The sequence below is a fragment of the Chelonia mydas genome, chromosome 3, assembly GCF_015237465.2.
Source record: "Chelonia mydas isolate rCheMyd1 chromosome 3, rCheMyd1.pri.v2, whole genome shotgun sequence".
Lineage (NCBI taxonomy): Eukaryota > Metazoa > Chordata > Testudines > Cheloniidae > Chelonia > Chelonia mydas.
The window spans coordinates 183,166,504-183,179,476 of record NC_057851.1 but is presented as its reverse complement, the minus strand read 5'-3'; the positions used below and the strand labels follow the sequence as shown (position 1 = coordinate 183,179,476).

The following is a 12,973-nucleotide window of genomic DNA, read 5'->3' as shown; positions in this document are numbered from 1 at the left end:
CTTAAAAGGAAGATCCTCTGTTCTAGGCTGTGTCCAGAGGCAGAGAGGAAGATCTTAGTCACACATCTGCAGAGATCAGTGAATGAAGGAACTGATCCGGATGCAGTGTCCGATACCTCCAATGATTCTTTAAGTGTATGCTTTATGATGTTCTGACTTTTTATGAGGGCATTAGCTAGCTAGTTTTGTTGATCTCTGGAAGATTTTTAGTGAAAAGGGAGATAGTGTCCCCAAAAATGGAATTGGTACCTTGACATGACTGCTTAATAATTGGCCACTCATGTTCAATTTTCTTCCTAGAGAATTAACTCTTACTCCTTATCAAAGAGGGGAAAATGATCCGTTTTGGATCATTTGACCATAGCTGATGCAACAAGTCAGTCACTTAAGAGGAAGGTGTAGAGGAAAACAGAAGAATCTTTCCTAAGGAATCTGATATGACTTGTCAGCTTTCTTTGAAACTGGCTGATAGGAAGAAGGGTTTGACCATATTGATTTATCTGTTTCCCAAAGTCCATCTAGTATTGGTAAAGGTACTGGATTTCTTGAAGTGGTATCTAAAATGTCAAAAACTGGGTGGGTGACCTCTTCGAAAGCCACTGAAGGTAAAAATGGTTCTCTGTTGGTCTTCAAAATGCGAGTGCAGATATGTATTCCACTCAAGTGTGTGTGTGCCCAGCACACTGAAGCTGGTGACCTTTGCTTAGTACTACCTGTCAGGGTGACGCTCTGGCCCCTCGTAGCTCTCCACTGGCTATTTAAGTACAGCACCATCCTGACCTCCCTTAGTTCCTTCGCACTGAACATCAAACTGAGACAGAGTGGGTCGTGGACTAGACATCTACACCCACATACCAGTTACAGTACAAGTAGGTAACAGTTTTTTCTTCAAGTGGTTGCAGATTTTTTTATTCCACTCACTTGACTCACAAGTCAAGAAGGACTTGGGGCTCAGTCTACTTAAAGAACAACTGCAGAACTTTCCCAAACTTCCCAAAGTTTCATGTGATCTAGATGCAGTTGTAACAGCATAGTACTTGGTAAAAATATGCACTGAAGGCCATGTAGTGGCCTTGCAAATGTCCAATATCAAAACATTGCTGAGGAATCATAGAAGATTAGGGTTGGAAGAGACCTCAGGAGGTCATCTAGTCCAACTCTAAGCAGGACCAACCCCACTAAATCACCCCAGCCAGGGCTTTGTCAATCCGGGCCTTAAAAACCTTTAAGGATGGAGATTCCACCATCTCCCTAGGTAACCCATTCCAGTGCTTCACACCCTCCTAGTGGAACAGAGTTTCCTAATATCCAACCTAGACCTCCCCCACTGCAACTTGAGACCATTGCTCCTTGTTCTGTCTGTCACCACGGAGAACAGCCGAGCTCCATCCTCTTTAGAGCCCCCCTTCAGGTAGTTGAAGGGTGCTATCAAATCCCCCCTCACTCTTCTCTTCTGCAGACTATGTGATTGTTGTAGTCTGAGTTACTCCATATGCCATGGTAAAGCAGGAAGTTATTCACCTGGAAATGGTCTGAAGACTGCCTGACACTTCATCCATCCTGCACAGGAGACAAAGAATCAATGAGATGGTCTAGCCTTCTCTACATAGAATGCCAAGCATTGTCTCACATGCAACATATGAAGCCGCTGTACATCTAGACTTGAACATAGCTTAGGAAAGAATACTAGTAAGAAAATTGCTCTGTTAATAGCTAACTGTGAAACTACTTCAGATTTTTTTTTTTTTTTTTTTTTTTTTTTTTTTTTGAGTGTGGCCTTAGGGTCACTTTATCTTTGAAATACTGCATATATGGAGGTCCTTCCATTAGCGCCTTCCATTTGTTTACTCTCCTTGCAGATGTTATGGCAGTAAAAAAAAAAAGCATTTTTTTAATAAAGGAGGGATAGAGACCAAATTGCTAGGGGCTCAAACAGAGGTTCCAGGAGGACAGCCAGTACACTGTTAAGATCCCACAATGGAAGTTTTCTTCAGAGGTGGAAAGAACTACCACGGAGTTAGCAAAAATTTACTTCCACTGAATCAGAGGATGGAATGCAGAGATTGCTGGTAAGTAGACAGTCAAACAGAAACCTGAGGACTGAAGGTGTAATCCGGTAATCCCAAGTGTCCTGAATGTGGGCTAGACTCACCTGAATTCTCTGAGCTAGTGACCAAACCAAAAAAAAATGTTTCCTCTTGGCCAAATCAATAACCACAGTGGAATGTTTATTAAGTAAAAGTCACTGGACTGCTTCTGAACAGCATCCTTCCTCTTCACCTACCCATGCAGCATCCACACTGTGAGGTGCAGATTGCCCAGTGCTGGATGCCAAATTTGACCATGGTGTTGAATCAGTAGGTTGGGATACAGCAGAAGATAGCTGGAAGACCAGATAGATTGAGGTAGTTAGAGAACCAACACTGCCTTTACCACAGTGATGCAACGAGTGTCAGTTTGGCATAATCTAACTTCAGTTTGAGAATAATTTGAGGAATGAGTGGGATTGGCTTGGGGAAGGCATACATCATTGCTAATCCCCAGTTCAGATGGAAGGCATCAGTTAAAGAGCCTGGACTGAGATCTGCTTGAGAACAAAAACTGACAGCTGTTTGCTGCCTTTTGGTCTAAACAGGTAAATCTTCAGAATACTCCATTCTTTGAAGATGGACCTCAGAACCCTGGTGATGGACTGCTTGTGATTCTGGGATAAATGCCTGCTAAGATTATCAGCCACTGATTCTGAGCACCCAGTTAGAGTGCAGCTGTGGGAATGGCGGCTTCCTTGATGCAAAAGTGCCAAAACTTCATTGCTCCACAACAGAGCTGGTTGAAGCAGGCTCCTCTCTGCTTCTTTCATAAACACGTTGTGGTGGTATTGTCTGAGAGTATATGAACCACTGTGCCCTTGATCTGAGCCCAAAAGGTCCAGCATGTGTTGTAAATGGCTCAAAGTTCCAGGACATTGACATGAAGAGAATCTTTCTGTTCTGCCCACAAACCTTGAACTTTCAATGTCTCCAAAATGTGCTTTCTATAATTAAGGTCCTGCTTGGTGCATTCATTGATCTGATGTGTTCACCACTCTACAAATGCCAGGAGGGCTGGTAGCACTTTTACTAAGCTGTCCAGTGATTGAAAATTCAGGAGATAAGTCAACTTCAACCAGCCTTGAAGAGGATGAAGACACAATCTCATATGCTGGACTATGTACGTGCAAGTGGACATATGACCAAGCAACTTCAGGCATACAGACTATAGTTGAAGGATGAGATCAGAGGGACAGACACAGGCAACACATTGCTTGAAATTTCTCATTCAGCATAAAATCCCTTTAACTCAGAGTCCAATAGGACCCCAATGAACTCAATTGTGTGTTTAATGCTGACTTTTCTTTGTTCAAATCAGACCCAGATGATCAAAGAGACATAGCATGAAATGGACATGATGTAGGACTTGGTTTCTGGACTTTCCCTTCATTAACCAATCATCCAGGTAAGGAAAAACATTAATGCCTCTTTTTCTGACATATGCTGCTACTACAGTCATGCATTTAGTAAATACATGTGGAGCTGAGAATAGGCCAAAGAGTAGCACTATGTCCTGATGTTGACCTACTACTACAAATCTCAAATTTCCTATGGCTTGGGAGAATTGTCACATGGAGGTAGGCTTTCTGAAGATCAGCACACTAGTCATATTCATCCAACTTGGTGAGAATCATCACTAGGGTGACCATGATGCTTCTTATGCGTTTGTTGTACTTGTTCAAACACAGCTCTCAACCCTCCCTTGGACTTGGGGATCAGGAAATACCATGAGTAAAACCCCTTTCCCCCTAATGCTGAAGGGAAAACTCTTCTACAGCTCCCAAAGCACACAGAGCCTGGACCTGCTGTAGGAGCAGTGACTTGAGAGGGATCCCTGAAAAGGGATGGGGTAGGGGGTAAGAAGGGGGAAAATGGACAGGAACAGGATGGCAAACCTTATCCGACAGTACTTAGGATAATTTGTCCATAGATACTGTTTCCCCAAGCCCTGTAAAAGCGAAATAGCTTGCCTGCAAATGGAGGCGATATGGTTGAGAAGTTGATAACTGGAGTGTTGCTCTTGGTAGGTGAGGAGCTGGCTGGTTATTATTGGGACCAGGAAATGACCTCTTCTGGGACTTACCAACCATCAAAAGGTAAGTCCTCTATGCTTTGTTGGACCTCAGAAGCTATGCCAGAATTCTGTAACCATGAGGCTCTTCTCACTGATACAGTAGAGACAATAATCCTGGGGAAAAAGTGTGCTCCGTGTCCTGTGTGGATTGCAGTGACTTCTTGGCCACCAGACGACCTTCCACAATGAATGCCTTAAACTCTTCCCAGGAGGATTCTAGCAATTTATATGTAAATTTGGACATATATTTTGTCAATTAGGAGGTTAACAGTACCTGCTGATTAGCAATGCGAATTTGTAAAGAGGAGGTTGAGTAAGTTTTTTCTTCCCATTAAATCTAACCATTTATATCTCCCCTGATGCAACCTCTCACTTGCTGCTGTTATGACAAGTGAGTTAGAGGCTGGATGAGAGCAGAAGCACTGAAAACCCTGCATAAGGGCACAATACCTCTTTTCAGTATGCTTCACTGTGAGCAGTAAGGAACGTAGGGTACATTTTTGCAGGCTCCAAAAAGGGCTTCATTTATAGGGAGAGCTATTCTCCTGGGAACCAATGATTGGAGAAAATATACCAACTTATTAGTACTGTCCTGAACAAACTGTCTGAATGCCCAAGCCTGTAGCCATTCACCTCAGGAGACCTTGATATGATTTAAAATCCTCAGGTACAGGACAAGAGGAAGCTGGTACCATAGAATCATCCAGTGAGGAGAAAAATGAAGTGGAACCAATGAAATCTCCTGTGGCAACACCTGCCTCTGTAACAATGGTTGAGACTGAACTAGCTCAGAGTAAGGATGAACAAAGATCAGTGACCTTGCTCTGGACTGACCTGTGCATTGGGACCTCGCAGATTGAGGAACATCCCAAGGAGGCCATTGAGGATAAGGATATGGCATTGGTGGCCAGTGGGAACTGGACTAATACCCTTAACCCTACTGTGGGACCAGTGCCAATCTCTGTACTGCTCGTGATCCCCAGGAGGTCTCAAAGAATGAGAATAGCACTTTGAAGGTGACAGAGGCAGAAGATGTTCCCAAATTCTCTCTTGAAGAAACTTCCAAGCAGTGGCAATGGAGGAACCACTCAGGTAGAGCAAGCAAACATCCAGCCTCACCTGAAGCCCAACATGCAGGCTGCATCAATGCTGATGATGGCAAAGCAGCTGGTGCCTTGAGTCATGGTAGGGGCATTGCACTCACATGACACCGGAATGGACATCAGTAATGAAGTCGAGCCCAGTACCAGTCCTGCAGACGTGGTCTGCTCCAAAATGGTCATTACTGAAGATTGTAGCTGCACTGATGACTCCTCAGTACCAATAAAGGGACTAAATTTAGCTCTGCATCCTGATTTTTAAGCAGTGCAGAAGATAGTGCTGACAACAGTGAATATTCTCTAACCAGTCTAGGAGGTATTGATAACACAGAAGAGTCCACCACAGTTGAGTGCTACTGAATTAAATAGAATGTCTGGGGCAGAGAGGCAAAGCAAGACAGATTGTGCCTGATCTGTCAACAGACCAGAAACAAATTGGTGTCAACACCAACGTCATTGGTACCAGACTTGACAGTATACTGTCAAATTGTTCTCATCTCAGTACCGGAGAGTAGATAGACAGCCTGCCTCTATCCTGTGTACCAGAGGAATCTGTCAGTCTGCACGCCTCTTAGGGGAGGAGGAGGAATCTCTAACTTTGCAAAGGTTCTCATCCATTTTGAGACTCATTTTCCTCAGAGTCTGAATCTGGCTGTGGAAAAGCCCCTACCGGCTCTGAAGTGCTCTGAGGGATTGGACAATTGGCAGAGGTCTCCAGTACAGAAGCAAGACTCATGGCCTGCTCCATAAGGTGCTGCTTCAAGCACAAAGTCTCTAGTCACCAGCATTCTTTTTTGAATGACTTACAGATGGAACACTTTCCTTTAAATGTGCCCTTCTCCAAGGCAGAGTAAAAACAGTGTGGGGGAAATCCCTATTATGGATAGCCACCCCACACAACCGGCAGTGTTTAAAACCTGGTGAGGGCATCACACCAGGCTAAATCCTAAACTAACTAAATACTAAGGGTACTTCTAAAACTATATACACAAGCTCACAGCAAAGCACAAACAGTGAAGTGTGAGGGAAGATACCACACAGAATGCACCCAATCCAGTTGCAAGTGGTGAGAAGGAACTTAGGGGGATTGGGCAGTGCTGACCTTAAATAGCATGAGGAGGGGCTACAAGGGGCCAGAGGATGTGAGTGCCACCCTGCTATGTACTACTAAGTAAAGTTCTCCAGCTTTGGTGCACTAGGAGTGCACACCTGAGTGGAGGACATGTCTGCAACCATTGGAAGAACTTCAAAACTAGCACCTTCCTGTTCACCAATTCATGAAACTGGATAGAGTCCTCAGAAGGGGATGATGCAGAAGCAACACTCACATTCTCATCAGGAAGAGAATCACTCTCCAACTCTTGTTCTTTTTGCTGAAACTTCACTTGAAGAGGTGGATCCTCCTTTTCTTCAGAAAGTATACCAGACACTAAAGTGGGAAAGTATTCCAAATGTTGAGGATCCGATTGTCTCTGGTCCGTAGAGCTAGATTTCCCTTAATCTGGAACCGGGAATCCTGGCTTTTGAGAATGGTTAAGGAAACTAGGAGTCAGGCAGGATGCCCAAGGCAGCATATGCCAATCTGACCAAAGGATGTCATTCTCAAACTGAGCAGCAGAACAGTGTTGTGAAGAAAAAGTCTACCTCTGAAATCACTTATCCAGCTCTCCTTCAAAGTGCAGATCCAATAATGAAACCTATTGATCAAAGGACTGAAAGTGGAATTTGTAAAAGGGATATAGGTGAGAATTTTTTGATGAGTCACCAGAGTGAGGAGGTCAGATATGTTTTGATTTAGCCTTCCTTTTCCTTGGAACTGAAGAACTTTGTTCTGGTATGTTATCTGGCTGTTTGGGTCCCTTATCTGGAACCGCCTCCCTACAAACCATTGTAATAATCTTTGTACAAAATATGCCTTGTGAGGTATAACTTGAAAACTAATAACTTCCTGCTGAATAATATCATGGTGAAATGTATGTAGCAACGTTATATGTTAAGTTATGAACATAAGCTGAAATTAGGTCTAAAATGTATTTACCAAATAAGTTTGGGTAAACCAACTTCTTAAAGACAAAGGACAAGCTGATGCCTCTAGCTAGATGTTGTTAAAATTGATGGGCAGTCACCTGTCAAATGGTGATTCTGTGGCAAAGAAGGGGGGGCAGGAACAGATCAATCTGCATTTTAGCAAACAGCATGGAACCCCTTTCACCACCAGACTCCTTGTCTCCATCCCCACAGTGGGATGGAACTTTATCTAGGGGTAACCCTCAGGAAAATTTATTTCAGAGTGTGACTGAACTGTAAAAGTGAGGGGCAAACACCCCAAGAAAAGGAAAGAAAGGAAAAAGAAAGAAAGAAACAGCCTTTGGACTTTGGGAGCAGGTTCTGGCCTGAGAATTCAGTCAGCAATGTTACTGGGAACACATGGTACGGGACTTCACCTTGAACCAAAGTTTAGTTTGTTAAGTTTTAGTACTAGGAAGCATTTTATTTTTGTTTCTCTTGTAACCATTTCTGCCTTATACTCACTTAAAGCCTATCTCCTTGTAGTTAAATATGTTTCATTCTTTAATCAAAACTAATCCAGTGTTTTAAACTGTGCAGGTAACTCCATTTAGGGTAGAAATATTGGATCCATTGCCCCTCTAAGGTATCTTGAGTGTCCAGGACACATTTTGGGGGAAACTTCGAGACTGGGAATGTGTTGGGGTCACCTTGAAAGTGATAACCAGGCCTGGTGGAAGCCAGAGTGTGACTGATGTGTGGCTGACAGGCTTCAGAATACACAGATACGCAGGGTCTTACCTGTGTGCTGGAAGTCTGAGTGGCCCAGGTGAGAGCTACAGCAGCAAAGCATTGTGAGGCACCTAAGTTTGCAGGGTAGTGCTGACAGCCCCCCACTGGTCTGGATTGCCCCCCAGAATGTCAGAGGGGCTCGAGTGTTTTGGAACCAGATTTGATGTCTTAGGTACAGGTGGCTCTGTTGATTTGGAACTGGAGCTTGGTGTTGAGGCAGACACCTTTACCATGGTAGTCTGCTTGGATGCAGAAGTACTCTGAGCCTATTCAGGCCTCCTATCCTTTCCTTCAGATCTCTTCAACACCTATAATCCCAGAGGTCTGGCAGTCAACGCCTCCTGCAATAAGAAGGCTTGGAGTCTGTTTAGTCTCTTTCTGGCCTGGGGAATGAACATAGTATAAATAGCACAAGGGAAAGGCATTCCCCTTTGCCAAGGCATTTAAGACATCTGGTAAGGGTGTGACTATGGCATGTCATATGTTTCTTCATCTTCAAATCTGCCGTGGTCAACTGTACCAAGTGCTGCTGAATATCTGAACTATCCTAAAACCTAACCTAACACTATTAATTGATTAATTTAAAAAAAACAAAACAAAACAAAAAACAAAAAACACACACACAACCACCCACTCTCCTTCCCACCCACCAAGGCACTTAAAAAAAAACCTATGGATCTAAGAGATCCAGAGAAGTCCATATCCACCTGTTTGCTGCAGTTGGAAGAGACTGAGGCAGCATTTGGTGCCAAAGCCTGAGAATGTACTCAAACACTGGGGTGAGGGGCAGGAAGGGTGTGGGAGCGCTCTAATGAGCACTCTTACCAGAAAATTCCATTGTACAAATTGCACCGGTTGGCACATCCCAAGAGTGAAAATATGCAGAAGACACTCAAAGAAGGTGGTTAGTTAAGTTTACATAATCCATTGTGCAATAGGCACATGAAAAGTAGAGGGTTTTTGTGTTCAGCAGTTCTCATGACAAATATATGAATGTGCTTCAAGCTACTTTGACCCCCATGGAGATATTTGCCTCACCTTCTATGTATGACTATTTACCTAGCATCATGACTACTCAATACACTATTTATGAGTGTTTACTATTTTAGCATGTCTGAATAAAATTTAGTTTTGAAATAAAGATCGCAGTTCTTATTCACGATCACATATATGGAAAGTTTGGCCTTTTTAAAAGATTCCTGAATTACCCCATGAAATATTCCTTAAGTGATTAGACATGTTACTCTGAGCCTTCAGTTATCTAGACTTTTCAGGAACTTTTCAGGAACAATTAAGCTTCTGGGTAGAGATCAAGAATGATTGTGTTTTACTCACGTTTTGCCCACAGTTTAATTGCTCTAAGGGTTAGTCTGAAGTTCTCCTTGTGTGGCACTAAATGCAGAATTTCATCAGTAACTCTGCAACCTGCAAGAGATTTAAATTGCAAATTTAATAATCTTAGCTTTTTACTAGTTTACCACTTTAGTCTTGTTGAAAGTTTCTAAAGTAAGCATTGTATAACATTTGCTTGTATAAACAAAATCCATATTTTACTACTGTAAATACGGTTAGAGGACATGTTAGTAGCCTCCAGTATGCACCCACATACCTTGTGAATATCACAGGTTTTCAGAGTTTAGGCTGCAGCTATAATCAACAATTTTTTAACAAGTGAAAGTCCATTCTGCATGAGATGGGGGGGAAAGAAGGGGGGAGAAGAGGAGATCTGAGAGCCAAGTCGGTCAGTTTTAACAGCCATACACAATTAGAACTCAGGACTGCTGAGTAGTGAGGTTAAGCTCGAAGTATCAGAAGACTTCCTTTGCTTTAAGTAATTCATAGCAATAGTTTATGTTTATAGGTATCACCTCATGTCAAGTGCTTTAGCTATTTATGACAGGTTTCAGAGTAGCAGCCATGTTAGTCTGTATCAGCAAAAAGAACGAGGAGTACTTGTGGCACCTTAGAGACTAACAAATTTATTTGAGCATAAGCTTTTGTGGGGTAAAACTCACTTCATTGGATGCATGCAGTGGAAAATACAGTAGGAAGATACACACACACGAAAAAATGGGTGTTGCCATACCAACTAGAACAAGAGTAATCAGTTAAGGTGAGCTATTATCAGCGGGGGGACGGGACTTTTGTAGTGATAATCAGGATGGCCCATTTCCAACAGTTGACAAGAAGGTGTGAGTAACAGTAGGGGGAAAAATAAGCATGGGGAAATAGTTTTACTTTGTGTAATGACCCATCCACTCCCAGTCTTTATTCAAGCCTAATTTAATGAACACCATAAAGAATAACTTTTTTCTTATTGCTTATTTTTTGCCCCCCCCCCCGTTACTCACATCTCCTTGCCAACTGTTGGAAATGGGCCATACTGATTATCACTACCCCCCCTCCCCCCCCCCCCCCCGCTGATAATAGCTCATCTTAACTGATTACTCTTGTTATAGTTGGTATGGCAACACCCATTTTTTCCATGTGTTGTGTGTGTGTGTGTGTGTGTGTGTGTGTGTGTGTGTGTGTGTGTGTGTGTGTGTGTGTGTAGTTTTCCTACTGTATTTTCCACTGCATGCATCCGATGAAGTGGGTTTTAGCCCACAAGAGCTTATGCTCAAATAAATGTGTTAGTCTCTAAGGTACCACAAGTACTCCTCGTTCTTTTAGCTATTTATATACAGCAGTACTGGCATACATCTCCCCCCGTAGTGGAAGAGGCAACCAACTGGCATAAGCACAGTGAACAAAGAATCAGGAAAATGTTAGGTATTGTCAGACATTTGCCCTACTCGTTAAACTGTCTAATACCCAGAACTGACAGAACCTTGATCTATCCAGATTTAAAAAAAAAAAAAAAAAAAAAAACACACTTACCCATCACTGTGGTATCTAAATATCTCAGATCTCATCCAATAAAGCATACAGGAGAATATTAGGAATCTATGCAATAGGAGTGATGTCTTTTTTGTACAAACTTGGAAAAGGTAATTTGTAAACAAAATACATGTCTATTTCTAATACAATTTAACATTTTACAAAATATTTTCTTATCCCACATGAATGAGTTATCAGGTTTAAGATTAAAACGGAAGTTACCATTTAAGCTTCGTATACATCTTATATCCAGGCTTCTTAGACGCGAATCATCTCGAAGTTCCAAGTTATCAGAAATAGTCTGTACAGCCAGTCTTGCAAACACAAGATCAATCTTAGGGAGAAAAATTTAAAGTGCATTATACTTTGCATTTATAGAGAAGTATAAGCTGAAGTAACAATTTTAAATTCTCCTCAATGAATGCTACAATTATGCAAATCTGGAGAGTTCACCACCAGATTATTAGGATTTAAGGCATTAGATATATCAAGAAAACAGGACATACAGCTGTCAAAAAGTATGTTTCATGGTGGGGGGGGGGGAACCATTTTTGCTTTGTTTGAAACTTCACATTTTTTCTTTTGACAGGAAAGGCCACTCCCCCCTCCCGCCCCCTTTTAAAAGGGAAAGGAGCCATTTTGCTTACAATTTAAGTTTCAAAACAAAATTAAAAAATTTTCAAGTAGTGAAGGTTTTCTAAACAAATTGACATTTCATTGAAAACCAAAAATGGAACTTTTCTATGCAAGACATCAACCCCTTTCTTTAATTAAAGAATTTGACCAGCTCTGCTATACATGACTAAAGGCTGGATAATTTTCTTTCTGCATTAATGGTTCCTGTGGTATTATAGATACTGTGTTTATTTTGTACTTTCTACAAAAACTTGTCTTTTCATGAAGAGAATAGTCTTTAAATACACAAAGTCAGCTTTAGAGTTCATATTTTGTGAGAAAGATTCAGGACCAGATTCTTCAGCCTGTTAAAGCTTCTTTGAGCCACCAGAGCATCACATTCTCCCTACATCTGGGAATCCTTGAGTGATGTAGAACCACAATAGTAACCTTATGCAACCCCCTCCTTGTGACCCAGCATGTGGGGCATGGTCAGGGTGTTTGTGGGGCTGATCCCTGCATTCAGGAAAAGCTAGCATAAGATACACAGGTCTTCAGACCCCTATTATGCAGTAGACCAGCACAACTGTAATCAGGGGAATGCAAGCGTAGCTTAAAGCAATCTTTGCCCATGCTCCTCCCATTAACTTGCACCAGGTAAAGCTTCAGCTTGAAGAATGTCGGCCTTGAACTTTATATCCTTTGCTATGGCTATGTATCCATGTGTGCTTTTTTTCCCCCACTATGTCAAGAAGTATTCTAGACTCAGACAAGGAAGATTTGCTTAAAGAAAAAAAAAAAGCAGCAACAATTACCAGATGCTGTTTTCAGCAGGAATGTAAAAGATTAACTGGTAAGCATTACGTTTACTGTTAACCGACCTTAACTGTTACCTCCGCCCCCCTGCCATGCCAGGCTGGCCGGAACAGCCGCCGGAACCCCCACTGTGCTAGCCCGGCTGGAGCGACCTCAGTTAATGATATAATTTTAATAATTTAACCAGTTAACTTTAACCGATATTTACATCTTTAGTTTTCAGTACCGTTTCTTAATCTCGTCCTCTGAATTTTTACATTTTGATTTAGTCACGTCAGCAACACTATACTATTCTGCCAACAGTTGCATTTTTCTAGGAGGCATCTGCCCATCAGAGCAGATGTACTGCTCTGAGTATTCTGACTTGTCTTGTCAATATATTAAGGCAATATAGTAATACAATTCATTGGGGGGGGGGGGAGAGAAGAGATAAATAGCAGTCTGGTCTACTTGTATGAACGTAGTGCTTAATCTCAAGGAAATAAGGACCCAAAATACAATATCTTGCTTAGATAGTGATCCATAACAGGAAAGACTCAAAAACCTCAGTCGTTACCTACGTTTTCTGAAACTCCCTCTCATTTTGCAACTCCTGTTCC

At 42.1% G+C, this 12,973-nt stretch overlaps 1 protein-coding gene across 8 annotated transcripts in view; it reads right to left on the bottom strand.

The window, feature by feature from the left end:
• PAPOLG (poly(A) polymerase gamma) overlaps positions 1-12,973 on the bottom strand; it is an 81,356-nt gene that overhangs the window by 52,710 nt on the left and 15,673 nt on the right. For all 8 annotated transcript variants that reach the window (XR_006289919.1, XR_006289920.1, XR_006289918.1 and 5 more), the window contains exons 7-8: positions 11,166-11,277; positions 9,399-9,488 (exon numbers count right to left, since the gene is read on the bottom strand). Coding sequence is in view for 5 of the 8 variants with exons in the window: in XM_043543886.1 (XP_043399821.1) it covers positions 9,399-9,488; positions 11,166-11,277 (202 nt within the window). In the remaining 3 variants the exon portion in view is untranslated. The remainder of the gene's footprint in view (positions 1-9,398; positions 9,489-11,165; positions 11,278-12,973) is intronic.